Genomic DNA, 14309 nt, shown 5'->3' on the forward strand with positions numbered 1-14309 from the left:
CTTTATTTTTTTGGGCTCCAAAATCACTGCAGATGGTGACTGCAGACATAAAATTAAAAGACGCTTGATCCTTGGTAGAAAAGCTATGACCAACCTAGACAGCATATTAAAAACCAGAGACAATACTTTATCAACAAAGATGTGTCTAGTCAAAGCTATGGTTTTTCCAGTAGTCATGTATGGATGTGAGAGTTGGACTATAAATAAAGCTGAGTGCCAAAGAATTGATGCTTTCAAACTGTCGTGCTGGGGAAGACTCTTGAGAGTCTTTTGGACTGCAAGGAGAACCAACCAGTTCATCCTAAAGGAAATCAGTCCTGAATATTCATTGGAAGGACTGATGCTAAAGCTGAAGGTCCAATACTTGGCCATCTGATGCGAAGAACCAAGTCATTGGAAAAGACCCTATGCTGGGTAAGATTGAGGGCAGGAGGAGAAGGGAAGGCTGGCATGCTGCATTCTATGGGTCACAAAGAGTAGGATAGGACTGAGTGACTGAATTGAATGGAACTGAATTCATCTAATTAATTTCTGATACAATTTCTTAATCTAAAATTTTAGATATTAAAACTATTGTTATCTAGTCTTTGCACTCTATAGTCAGGTCATCTTGCTCAATTAGATTTTCAGTGATGATAATATGAACCAGATTTTTCTGATGCTTTTTAAAAACTCCTAAACCTCAAATCTATTTTAATTAATGACAAACTGAAATTTCTGAGGAATAAAAACCATGCAAGTAAAATTTATCTTTTTCTATGTTTATGTATGTTTACAAACGGTCAATATTACAGTAAAATACTTGAAATGAAAATATAGTAAAATATCTGCACTCATATTTTTCATGAGAAAGCAGTTTTAAAATATAGTCTATTGAATGAGGCAGCCACCTGGTGACAGAAAACAGAACTTACAGACACTATTTTGCATGAACTGAACGTCATAAATATTCTACACAAATAACCTCAAAAAAACATAATAGCGCCGTCCAACAGAAACATAACAGAAATAACATAGGTAATTTAAATTTTCTAATTGCCGCTTTTAAAATGTAAAAAAAAACAAACCAGTAGATTTAATAAAGTACTTTCATGTAAATCAATATATGAAAACTACATATCATTTCAACATGTGATCAATACATATATTTTTCATGCTAGGTCTTCAAAACACAATGTGTGTTTCATAGCACATCTCAGTTCAGACAACCCACCTTTCACGCGGCTGTAGCTAAATGGCTAACATGTGGAACAGCACTTATCTAGAGAATGAAATGAGATCAGCAGTTACTTTGATTGCCTAACAATTCATTTCTCAGCCCTCTGTTCCTCCCATTCCCTCTTTAAATATTTATTTTGTAAAAGTTTGGCCACCAGTATACTTTGGAGTGCTTAAACGACCCTCAAAAGCCTGTCGGCGAACGACAAGAAGACCGTTGGAGGGTCCAGGTCTTCTCTGGAGGTCACTAAGGCGTCAGGTTGGCCTGCGCTGTCCTTCGATTAGGCTCGCTCTGTGCTCAGCGGCTTCCGGCTGCGGTCAGATACATTCCTGGAGAGCGGCGGTCGCCGGCGTTTGGACCGAGGGGCGCGTGGGGATATTAGGGCCTGATACGGGTGTCTGGCCGCCTTGTGACATCACAGCATCATGCTTTGGGGTTCAAGTTCAGTGAGGCTCCGGGCTTCCAAACCCCGGAGATCAAAGATTTTCAGTGGGAAACAGCCGGGACTGAAAGAGGCAACGACTAGGTCCCCGCTGTAAGTCGTTGCTTCCCATCCGGGCCTCTGATCTGGCGAAGGCAGGTGAAAAGACACATGCAGAGCCTAAAAGACCCGCGGAGACGGGCGCTCCTCCCCACCATTTCCCAGGAGCACCAGCGGGGTCTTCCGGATGGACCCCTACCTCTGCTGATTGGTTGTAGCTTGCCGCCACGTGATCCAGAAACGAGTCGGCCACCACTTTCCCCGCCCCTCTCACCCCCTCCCCACCCGGAGGTCGCGGGAGGCGGAGAGCAGGTTTCCTAGGTAACCGCAGCGGGCAGTTGTGTACACACCAGGCCCCGGGAAAGGGAGGGTGTCCAGCCTGCTGCTGCAAGACCAGGATTAAGAGGCGGGAGTGGACTCTGCTCTGTCTCCGATTGCCCCGGAATCCATCCTGTCTCTGGAATAAGGTGAGTGAGTATAACCTGGTGGCCTTTGGGAGTACCTCACCTCTAGGCAAGCCCCAGGAGTCTTTGCTCCCCTCTCCTCTCTCTCTGGCCACACCCGGAGGAAGACAAGAGAAAAGCAACGTTGAGGTCAAAAGACCCTTGTAATGGTGCAGTGGAGATGATAATAATGAGAGACAGTGACGTGCCTTTATGTGAGGCCGTCAGGTTTACCAGAGCAAAGCTGAAGAGGAAAAGGAGAGGGAGGGTGGTACACAGCTATCTGTGCAGCCTTTACTGAGAGAACGAAGTGCTCCTTGGACACACTTGATACCGCTCATCTAGAACTGGAAGGGCACTTGTTTGGCGCATCAGTAATAATAGGTGGATTCTGATCCTTTTATACCCAAGGCAGGAAACAATTTGACCATACAAGTCTTCTAGTTTATAGAAAAGAAATTTGATTTTTTCACAATGACACTTTCCCCAGCTCTCATGACAGACAGGAACATGGTCCTTTGAACTCTAATTATTGTTCTACTCTGACCAGTCATGTAAAACTTAAGGTATTGGGTTGGCCAGATGCTTTTGGTATCATCTTGTGGAAAACCCAAATGAACGTTTTAGCCAACCCAATATTTATAGCATATAGGACCCTGTGGCGTGACAACTAATTCAAACCATCCAATAAATTGTTATCAAATACCAAGCATGTGTCAGGCACTGTGATAGGGTAATTGTCCCTGCCTTCAGTGATGTTGTAACCAGGTAAGGAACAAAGACCTGGAAGTATCACAGTACAGTAGGACAGGTGTTGTATATGTGCCATATTCTGGCCTTTATTGGAACTATGAGCAGGAGAATGATTATAATACTGACAGAATTAAAGTCTTCACACAGAAGACCCTTGATTTAAATTTTTAAGGGCATATGGAGTATGCCATAAAGTCAAGGGAAAGTTAGGGAGGGGAAACAGCATATGCCAAAGTACAGAAATATCCCATGCCATTCAGAGAACTATAGTTGTGGCCAGAGCCTGGGATGCTCTCAGGAATTTGTAGTTGATGAGCTTGAAAAGTAGGCAGGAGTTAGAGTTTAGACACCATGAATACCTTCCAAGGGGAGTTCAGTTCAGTTCAATCGCTCAGTTGTGTCTGACTCTGCGACCCCATGAACCACAGCATACCAGGCCTTCCTTTCCATCACCAACTCCTGGAGTCCACTCAAACCCACGTCCATCGAGTCGGTGATGCCATCCAACCATCTCATCCTCTGCCATCCCCTTCTTTTCCTGCCCTCAATCTTTCCCAGTATCAGGATCTTTTCAAATGAGTCAGCTGTTTGCATCAGGTGGCCAAAGTATTGGAGTTTCAGCTTCAACATCAGTCCTTCCATAGAACACCCAGGACTGATCTCCTTTAGAATGGACTGGCTGGATCTCCTTGCAGTCCAAGGGTCTCTCAAGAGTCTTTTCCAACATCACAGTTCAAAAGCATCAATTCTTCTGTGCTCAGCTTTCTTTATAGTCCAACTCTCACATTCATACATGACCACAGGAAAAACCATATCCTTGACTAGATGGACCTTTGTTGGCAAAGTAACGTCTCTGCTTTTTAATATGCTGTCTGGTAGGTTGGTCATAATTTTCCTTCCAAGGAGTAAGCATCTTTTAATTTCATTGCTGCAATCACCATCTGCAGTGATTTTGGAGCCCAGAAAAATAAAGTCAGCCACTGTTTCCACTGTTTCCCCATCTATTTGCCATGAAGTGATGGGACCAGATGCCATGATCTTAGTTTTCTGAATGTTGAACTTTAAGCCAACTTTTTCACTCTCCTCTTTCACTTTCATCAAGAGGCTCTTTAGTTCTTTTTCACTTTCTGCCATAAGGGTGGCGTCATATGCATGTCTGAGGTTATTGATATTTCTCCCGGCAATCTTGATTCCAGCTTGTGCTTCATTCAATCCAGCATTTCTCATGAGGTACTCTGCATATAAGTTAAATAAGCAGGGTGACAATATACAGCCTTGGTGTACTCCTTTTCCTATTTGGAACCAGTCTGTTGGTCCATGTCCAGTTCTAACTGTTGTTTCCTGACCTGCATATAGGTTTCTCAAGAGGCAGGTCAGGTGGTCTGGTATTCACATCTCTTTCAGAATTTTCCATAGTTTGTTGTGATCCACTTAGTCAAAGGCTTTGGCATAGTCAATAAAGCAGAAATAGATGTTTTTCTGGAACTCTCTTGCTTTTTCAAAGATCCATCAGATGTTGGCAATTTAATCTCTTGTTCTTCTGCCTTTTCTAAAACCAGCTTGAACATCAGGAAGTTCACAGTTCATGTATTGCTGAAGCCTGGCTTGGAGAATTTTAAGCATTACTTTACTAGCGTGTGAGATGAGTGCAATTGTGGTGTAGTCTGAGCATTCTTTGGCATTGCCTTTCTTTGGGATTGGAATGAAAACTCACCTTTTCCAGTCCTGTGGCCACTGCTGAGTTTTCCAAATTTGCTGGCATATTGAATGCAGCACTTTCACAGCATCATCTTTCAGGATTTGAAATAGCTCAACTGGAATTCTATCACCTCCACTAGCTTTGTTCGTAGTGATGCTTCCTAAGACCCACTTGACTTCACATTCCAGGATGTCTGGCTCTAGGTGAGTGATCACACCATCGTGATTATCTGGGTAATGAAGATCTTTTTGTACAGTTCTTCTGTGTACTCTTGCCACCTCTTCTTAATATCTTCTGCTTCTGTTAGGTCCCTACCATTTCTGTCCTTTATTGAGCCCATCTTTGCATGAAATGTTCCTTTTGCATCTCTAATTTTCTTGAAGAGATCTCTAGTCTTTCCCATTCTATTGTTTTCCTCTATTTCTTTGCATTGATTGCTGAGGAAGGCTTTCTTTTCTCTCCTTGCTAATTTTTGGAACTCTGCATTCAAATGGGTATATATTTCCTTTTCTCCTTTGCTTTTCACTTCCCTTCTTTCTACAGCTATCTGTAAGCCCTCCTCAGACAGCCATTTTGCTTTTTTGCATTTCTTTTTCTTGGGGATGGTCTTGATTCCTGTTTCCTATAGAATGTCACAAACCTCCATCCATAGTTCATCAGGTACTCTGTCTATCAGATCTAGTCCCTTAAATCTATTTCTCACTTCCACTGTATAATCATAAGGGATTTGATTTAGGTCATACCTGAATTGTCTAGTGGTTTTCTCCACTGTCTTCAATTTCAGTCTGAATTGTCATAAGGAGTTCATCCGAGTTGATCCGAGCCACAGTCAGCTCTCGGTCTTGTTTTTGCTGGCTGTATAGAGCTTCTCCATCTTTGGCTGAAATCAATCTGATTTCAGTGTCGACCATCTGGTGATGTCCATGTGTAGAGCAAGGGGAGTAGTGTGAGCGAATTTCCCTTTTGGGAGGTTGCTGGCTTTCCAGGTGACTCAGTGGTAAAGAATCTGCGTGCAATGCAGGAGACACAGGAGATGTGGGTTCTATTTCTGGGTCGCGAAGATCACCTGGAGAAGAATAATGGCAACCCACTCCAGTATTCTTGCCTGGAGAATCCCATGGACAGGGGAGCCTGGCAGGCTACAGTCCATGGAGTCACAAAGAGTCAGACATGACTGAGTAATTGGCGTCATGGAAGTGTGGAGGATTGATTGGCAGGAAGTGAGACTATAGGGAAAATTTCAGTTAAGTTGAAGTAATGAAAACCTGAATCAAAGCAGAAGCAATTGGATAGAGGGGAGGAAAAAAAAAAAACTTGACAGACATTTAGCAGGTATATTTCAGGCATACATATATGCAGAATGATTTAATGAGTGAGCAAAGGTGGGGGAAAGAATGAAAGAGTGATTGAACATCAGTTCCAGGCTTCTTACTTGAATAATTAAAACAATGATATCATTTACCGAGAGAAAATATGCATTTTCTCTCGGTAAATGGCTAAGCAGTTTGGCTGGAAAATATAATGATTCAGTTTTGAACATACTGAGTTTGAGACACATTCTGATGGAGCTTTCCATGTGGTTAGTTGGGTTATTGCACAGAAAAAAAGCAAGATAAAAATTAGTAGTTTTTCACCAAGAAGGAAACTATTAATCAGAAAATTAGGCATTAAATAACAAGTAGAGAAAAGTCAAGGAGAAAAAGTCAAACTAAAGAAGAAAACTTAGAGTCATCAGCATTGTCAGATTTCATCTCAGAGTCAAATTAAGTTAAAAGTTAAAACTTGTCCATCATCTTTGGCATTAAACCAGTGTTGACCTGGAAAAAGAAGATGCATTTGCCTGAGGTATCCCCACTGAGACAGCAGTAAATTGAGAACTGAATAGAGGTGCTGAAGTGTTGCTAATTACTCCCTATGTTTGCTAATGCTCTAATATGGTGCTAATGACTTATATCTAAAAGTTTTTTTGGTAAAGGGGTCTAAAATCAGCTAATCATTGAATACAGGATAGGAAAAAATTTTTTTTAAGATAGTAATGACCTAATATTTGTGTATCAAGAGAAAAGAGACCTTAGAGAAGGAAAGATGTGAGTAAATGAAAAGAAGGAAAATTTGGCAGATCAATGTTCTGAAGAGTCTGAAGAGAATGGGATAAGTACACAGGAAAAGGGATTCACTTGGGACAGGAGAAAGAATGCTTTTTCTAAGAGGAGTCAGAAAATGAAATAAACACAGCTGACTCTTGAACAATCCACATGTAACTCATAGTCAGCCAGCTTATCCTTCTTTTCTCCTTATCCTCAAATTCAGGAAGGCATGGACCGTGTCAGTCAGTCATTTCAGTTGCTCAGTTGTGTCCGACTCTTTGTGACCCCATGGGCTGCAGTGCACCAGGCTTCCCTGTCCATCACTAACTCCTGGAGCTTGCTCAAATTCATGGCCATTGAGTCGGTGATGCCATCCAACCATCTCACCCTCTGTCATCCCCTTTTCCTCTTGTCTTCAGTCTTTCCCAGCATCAGGGTCTTTTCTAGTGAATCAGTTCTTCACATCACGTGGCCAAAGTATTGGAGCTTCAGCTTCAGCATCAGTCCTTCAAATGGATATTCAGGACTGATTTCCTTTAGGATGGACTGGTTTGATCTCCTTGCAGTCCAAGGGACTCTCAAGTGTCTTCTCCAACACCACAGTTCAAAAGCATCAGAGTTCCTCAGCACTTAGCTTTTCTAATGGTCCAACTCTCATAAGCATACATGACTACTCGAAAAGCCATACCTTTGACTAGATGGACCTTTGTCAGTAATGTCTCTGCTTTTTAATATACTGTTTAGATTTCTCATAGCTTTTCTTCCAGGGAGCAAGCATCTTTTAATTTCATGTCTGCAGTCACCATCTGCAGTGATTTTTGGAGCCCAAGAAAATAAAGTCTGTCACTGTTTCCATTGTTTCTCTATCTGTTTGCCATGAAGTGATGGGACCAGATGCCATGATCCTAGTTTTCTAAATGTTGAGTTTTAAGCCAGCTTTTTCACCCTCCTCTTTCCCTTTCATCAAGAGGCTCTTAGTTCCTTTTAACTTTCTGCCATAACGGTGGTGTCATTTGCATATCTGAGGTTATTGATATTTCTCCCTGCAGTCTTGATTCCAGCTTGTGCTTCATCCAGTCTGGCATTTCACATGATGAACCATGTAGTACTGTAGTATTTACTATGGGAAAATATCTGCATATAAGTGGGCCTGTGCAGTTCAAACCTGTGTTACTCAAGGGTCAGCTATGTATTTTAAGAGGTATGGGAATTTAAGAAGTGTCTATCTCGTGGCATCATGCCATCATTGTTCTCTGTGAAAATAGGAACAAGATCATCTACTGAGGGAGAGAGAGAACTTGAGGTGAGTGGTGAAAGTTTAAAATATTCCAGATGTTGTGAATCTCAGGTCTGTATCTCTGGTCCTACTCCTTAGGAGAGGAAGTTGAATATAAAATATCTGGTTTTGGATTCAACTCAGGTTAGAGACTGTGCATTCGTAGTGATTTCAACTCACATGACCAACCAGTCAAGTGAAATCTTTCAGCAGCACTCCAGAGCAGAGATCAGAGGTGACTGGATCAATCCAAGATTTGAGATTTGAAGGATGAAAGCTATAGATGCTCCTGGTGGCTCCTGGCTCCCTGGAGAAACTGGAGAAGACCTGCAGTTTCTTAGATGGACAGGTCCTAAAAAGAGCTTTCCCAGTTGCAGGAGAGTGAGTACAAGCTGGCCATCAGGACACTCACCTCTAGATAGAATCAGAAATTGGAAGCCTTGGGACCACTTGAGTTTGGAGAAAAGATAGGAGGTTTGTAAATGCCAGGAAGGTCCATAATTATGTATTATTAATTATGTATAATCACATAATTCAGATGTAGTTATAAAAATTATATAATTTGAGGGTTTTAAGTTAAATTTTGTTTCACTAATTAACTATTGAATTACAACAAGGTTTTTCCTAAGTGAGGGCACTGGAGAAGAGAAGTTAAGGTGAAGTGAAAGAAAGGTTGATATCACAAATATGCATATTTCTCTCTGAAGAAAAAGTAGTCTTTGAAAAAGAATAGATTCGTATATATGTATAACTGAATCGCTTTGCAGTACAACTGAAACTATCACAACATTGGTAATCAACTATACTTCAACATAAAATAAAAAGTTTGAAAAAAGAAAGAAAAAATAGCCTTCTTGAATAAATGGAGAGTTATATCTTGTTCTAAAGGAAGATTCAATACTGGAAAGGTGAAATTCTCCCTAAATTAATTTTTACAATCTAATCTCAGTCAGAGTCCCAAGTGAATTTTTGAAACTAAATGCAAAATAATTATAAATGTTATTTGGAAAAATAAATATGAAAGAATAACAGGAAATTTTTTAAAAAAGAAATGAGGTAGAAATTTACAATATAAATCACAGTTATTAATACAGGGTAATACTGTAGGAATAAATAGAGCTAACGGAAAGCACAGATTAGAAAGTCCAAAATTAGACTCAGCTACATATGATAATTTAGTGAATAATGAAGGGAGCAGTTAATATCTTCTCTAATAGATATCTTGGGCATAGACCATAGGCTAGAAAACAGTCACTGTTTGGTGACTCTGGGGTGCTAAAGGCAAGCTTTGTTCCTTGTGTGGTGGTGGGCAGACAGGCTTTTCCTTTGGTGCTCACAGACATTAAACCAGAATGTAGGGGCCCTCCTTTACTTGGGATGCCATCCAAGTAAACCTAGGAGGCAAGACTGTAGTCTGCATCTCTATGTGGGCCTCTGATGGAATATCTAAACTCCTTCAGGTAGTCTTTGCTGCATGCTGCCTTGTCTGGCCACTCTTATGGTGTAATATTTGGGGATAGTCCAAGAATAGTGTAAAGAGACAGCTGCCAATTGGAAGCAGGGAAGGAATGATCAGTATTATTTTCAGTATAGATCTATCATCTAACCACTGCTCACCATCTTCACTACTACCACCCAGTTCCAGCTGCCACCCTTTCTCACCTTATTACAACTGCTCCTTGACTGATCTCCTTGCTTCTCCCATCAACCCCTGCAGTCTATTTTCAACACAGTAGCTAGGGCAATCCTTTTCAAAACCCAAGACAGCTTGTGTTATTCTTTCATTCAAAATCCTCATATAGCTTTACATCTTATTCAAAAAGAAATCCACCCCACAGTACTTCTCTGATTTCACATCCTACCAGTTTTCCACATGCTAGCAAGGTAATGCTCAAAATCCTTCAAGCTAGGATTTAACAATACATGAACTGAGAACTTCCAGATGAACAAGCTGGATTTTAAAAGGGCAGAGGAACCAGAAATCAAATTGCCAACATCCATTAGATCACACAGAAAGCAAGGAATTCCAAAAAAATCTATTTCTGCTTCATTGGCTACATTGAAGTCTTTGACTGTGTGGATCACAACAAACTGGAAAATTCTTCAAGAGATGGGATTACTAGACTACCTTACCTGCCTCCTGAGAAACCTGTATGCAAGTCAAGAGGCAACAGTGAGAACCGGACATGGAACAATGAATTGATTCAAAATTAGGAAAGGAGTGCGTCAAGGTTGTATATTGTCACTCTGCTTATTTAACTTATATGCAGAGTACATCATGAGAAATGCCAGGTTGGATGAAATTCAAGCTGGAATCAAGACTGCCGGGAGAAATATCAATAACCTCAGAAATACAGATGACACCACCCTAATGTCAGAAAGTGAAGAGGAACTAAAGAACTTCTTGATGAAGATGAAAGAGGAGAGTGAAACAGCTGGCTTAAATCTCAACAATCAGAAAACTAAGATCATGGCATCTGGTCCCATCACTTCATGGCAAACAGATGGGGGAAACAATGGAAACAGTGACAGATTTTATTTTCTTGGGCTCCAAAATCACTGTGGACTTTTTCTTGGGCTCCAAAATCACTGTGGATGGTGACTGCAGCCATGAAATTAAAAGATGCTTGCTCCTTGGAAAAAAAGCTATGACAAACCTAGACAGTGTATTAAAAGGCAGAGACAGCACTTTGCCGACAAAGATCCATCTAGTCAAAGCTATGGTTTTTCCAGTGGTCATGTATGGATGTGAGAGTTAGACCATTAAGAAAGCTAAGCACCAAAGAATTGATGCTTTTGAACTGTGGTGCTGGAGAAGACTCTTGAGAGTCCCTTAGACAGCAAGGAGATCAAACCAGTCAAACCTAAAGGATATCAGTCCTGAATATTCATTGGAAGGACTGATGCTGAAGCTGAAACTCCAATACTTTGGCCACCTGATGCAAAGAGCCGACTCATTGGAAAAGACCCTGATGCTGGGAAATACTGAGGGCATGAGGAGAAGGAAGCGACAGAGGATGAGAGGTTGTATGGTATCACCGACTCAATGGACGTAAGTTTGAGCAAACTCCGGGTGATAGTGAAGGACAGGGAAGCCTGGTGTCCTGCAGTCCATGGGGTCGCAAAGAGTCAAACAAATCTGAGTGGCTGAACAACAACATATTAAGACCAGGATTCCTATATTTTTCTAAATAGTATATATCTGGAACAATATAATGAATATATTAAAAATTAATGAAATAGTAGCCTACATTTTATTGAAGGTATATAGTTATTTAGTATTTCATACCATTAAGAAGTTGACTAGTTCATTTTAATAAACATTTATTGCCATGCCTATGGTATGTTACTAAGTCTTGAGGATTCTTTTTCTTTGCTAACTATACTTAGAAAACTGGATTCAGTTTGGGACATCACAGCATAATAGAAAGAATGAACTGGAACTGATTCAAGGAAGAAAAACAAGAATCTTTCTAGTAAGAGAACTAAAAGTCATGAACTTGGGGCAAGATAAAGGTATAGATGAGAGCTGATTATGTTCTTCAAGTATTAAAGGCTCAAAATGTGGAAGAAAAATTATGCTTGTTTTATTTGAATGCAGGAGGTAAAATGACAGTGAATGGGGGCGGGGGAGTTATGGAGAGACAGAATTAAATTCAGAATAAAAAAATAACTTTCCAAGAGAAAATTTCAGAGATGGAATGGACTGTCTTGGGGTCCAGACATTCTTGGTAATGTACTGTTAGAAAATGTTAAAGCACAGGTGAGTAAGTCCACCTAAGTAATGTTAAGGTCCCTTTACATGATATGGCATGACTCTGGTACTTACTTCAACTTTTCTTTTTTCTTAACAGATATATTACTATAACCTTTATTTTTAATGGAAGATGATTGAATGTGAAAACATAGACCAACACGACATAATTAAAGAACTGGTGAGTCAAAACCAGGTTTCTTTTCAACTATATTTGTAAGAATACTAAATGAAACATTTTTACACTTCTCTCTGGAGTTTATCTAAAGATTTCTTCTATGATCTTTGGAAGTAGAGAAAAACCATATATGTGGTACAGCTTTTCTTCTTGTGAGTCAAAATGTCATCAGTAAAACACAGTTTATAATTTCTAATATCAAAAATAATTTATTATCTTAAAAAGGTAATAACCCAGTTTCTTTTTTGAAAACAGTGTTTATGCAATGGTTTGTCTTATGAGATGATTGGACAAGAAGGATCAGATACTTCAAAACTGGAAATGTTTTTCTCAGGATATCCTCGTATAGTTGGATTGTCATTATTTCCTAACTTAACAAGTCTCACAATTGTTGCTCAAGATATAAAAGAAATTTCAGGACTAGAAACTTGTTTACAGCTTAAAGAACTTTGGATTGCCGAATGCTGCATAGAGGTAAGTCTAAACATAACCTTATGTGAAGTATTTGTACTAAATTATTTGGCTTTGGTAAATAATTCATTGAAGTATATGCTTGAGGCATAGATCAAAACAGATAAATTCATATTTGATGAATTAAACCCTTTATCCAGTAAAACAAAAGAAACATTTAAATGGGCAAAATATAAAAATAGATGTACACAAAAGAGAAAATAGAAATAACTGAAAAATAGACACATTCTACTTTTTAATAATCAAATCAGATCAAGTAATACCCAGTATTGCTTCATAGTAAAACTGGTTTCGGAGAAGGAGATGGCACCCCACTCCAGTACGCTTGCCTGGAAAATCCAATGGATGGAGGAGCCTGGTGGGCTGCAATCCATGGGGTCCCAAAGAGTTGGACACGACTGAGCGATTTCACTTTCACTTTTCACTTTTATGCACTGGAGAAGGAAATGGCAACCCCCTCCAGTGTTCTTGCCTGGAGAATCCCAGGGACGGGGGAGCCTGGTGGGCTGCCGTCTGTGGGGTCACACTGAGTCGGACATGACTGAAGCGACTTAGCAGCAGCAGCAGTAGCAAAACTGGTTTAACACTGTTGGTTGTGTGAAAATTATAACATCTGTATTGAAAAGCCATATTGCAAAATAAATCAAGAGCCAGAGATAGGTATATACCTTTTGACTCAGAAATCCCTATTCTAAGATTTTATCCTAGAGAAGTAATTAGAAGCAGAACACTCTATACATAAAATTATTTGTTGTAATATTATTTATAGTAGTTAGAATTTTGAAACAAATAATCATACAAGTTTATTTCTAAGAAAATTATTATAAACATGAAATATTTTGTAAATACTGTAATTTGAAAGATTATAAAAACATTTTTTAGATGGCTTTAAGTTTTAAAAATCCCACAAAATTGTGTGTTATGATTATAACCATATAAAATAGGTATCAAATTGATAAAAGTTCAGAGAATATGAAAATTGAAAATAGTTGTATTTAAGTAAAGTAATTAATATGATTTTTTAATTTCAGTTCATTTTGCTGGGTATTGATTTTGCAGTCTATTCTGAAAATGTGATTTTTAAAGGAAAATGTACTTAAAAATGTACCTTATTGAAAGGATTCAGTTCAGTTCAGTTCAGTTGCTCAGTCGTGTCTGACTCTTTGCGACCCCATGAATCACAGCACGCCAGGCCTCCCTGTCCATCACCAACTCCCGGAGTTCACTCAGACTCGCGTTCATCGAGTCAGTGATGCCATCCAGCCATCTCATCCTCTGTTGTCCCCTTCTCCTCCTGCCCCCAATCCCTCCCAGCATCAAAGTCTTTTCCAATGAGTCAGCTCTTCGCATGAGGTGGCCAAAATATTGGAGTTTCAGCCTTAGCTTCATTTCTTCCAAAGAAATCCCAGGGTTGATCTCCTTCAGAATGGACTGCTTGGATCTCCTTGCAGTCCAAGGGACTCTCAAGAGTCTTCTCCAACACCACAGTTCAAAAGCATCAATTCTTCGGCACTAAGCCTTCTTCACAGTTCAACTCTCACATCCATACATGACTACTGGAAAAACCATAGCCTTGACTAGACAGACCTTAGTCGGCAAAGTAATGTCTCTGCTTTTGAATATGCTGTCTAGGTTGGTCATAACTTTTCTTCCAAGGAGTAAGCATCTTTTAATTTCATGGCTGCAATCACCATCTGCAGTGATTTTGGAGCCCCAAAGAATAAAACATAAATATTCAGTCTCCTCTTTTTTTTTTTTTTTTACAGAAAATTGGAGGTCTTCAAGAATGCAAAAGTCTAGAAAAGCTGTACTTATATTATAATAAAATTTCTAAAATAGAAAACTTAGAGAAATTATCCAGATTGGCGGTTCTTTGGCTGAACCACAATGCAATTAAATTTATTGAGGTAAGATAATTTCAGTGATTTATGTTTAAAGTCTGTCAGAT

At 39.7% G+C, this 14309-nt stretch overlaps 1 protein-coding gene across 11 annotated transcripts in view; it reads left to right on the forward strand.

Moving 5' to 3' along the window:
- The first annotated feature begins 1983 nt into the window (after nucleotides 1–1983).
- Nucleotides 1984–14309, forward strand: part of LRRC9 (leucine rich repeat containing 9) — a 140271-nt gene continuing 127945 nt past the window's right edge. For all 11 annotated transcript variants that reach the window (XM_060418113.1, XM_004011042.6, XM_060418115.1 and 8 more), the window contains exons 1-4: nucleotides 1984–2167; nucleotides 11813–11893; nucleotides 12146–12364; nucleotides 14128–14268. In XM_060418113.1, coding sequence (XP_060274096.1) covers nucleotides 11846–11893; nucleotides 12146–12364; nucleotides 14128–14268 — 408 coding nt within the window. In that variant the 5' untranslated portion in view covers nucleotides 1984–2167; nucleotides 11813–11845. The remainder of the gene's footprint in view (nucleotides 2168–11812; nucleotides 11894–12145; nucleotides 12365–14127; nucleotides 14269–14309) is intronic.

This window comes from Ovis aries, chromosome 7 (assembly GCF_016772045.2).
Source record: "Ovis aries strain OAR_USU_Benz2616 breed Rambouillet chromosome 7, ARS-UI_Ramb_v3.0, whole genome shotgun sequence".
Taxonomy (NCBI): Eukaryota; Metazoa; Chordata; class Mammalia; order Artiodactyla; family Bovidae; genus Ovis; species Ovis aries.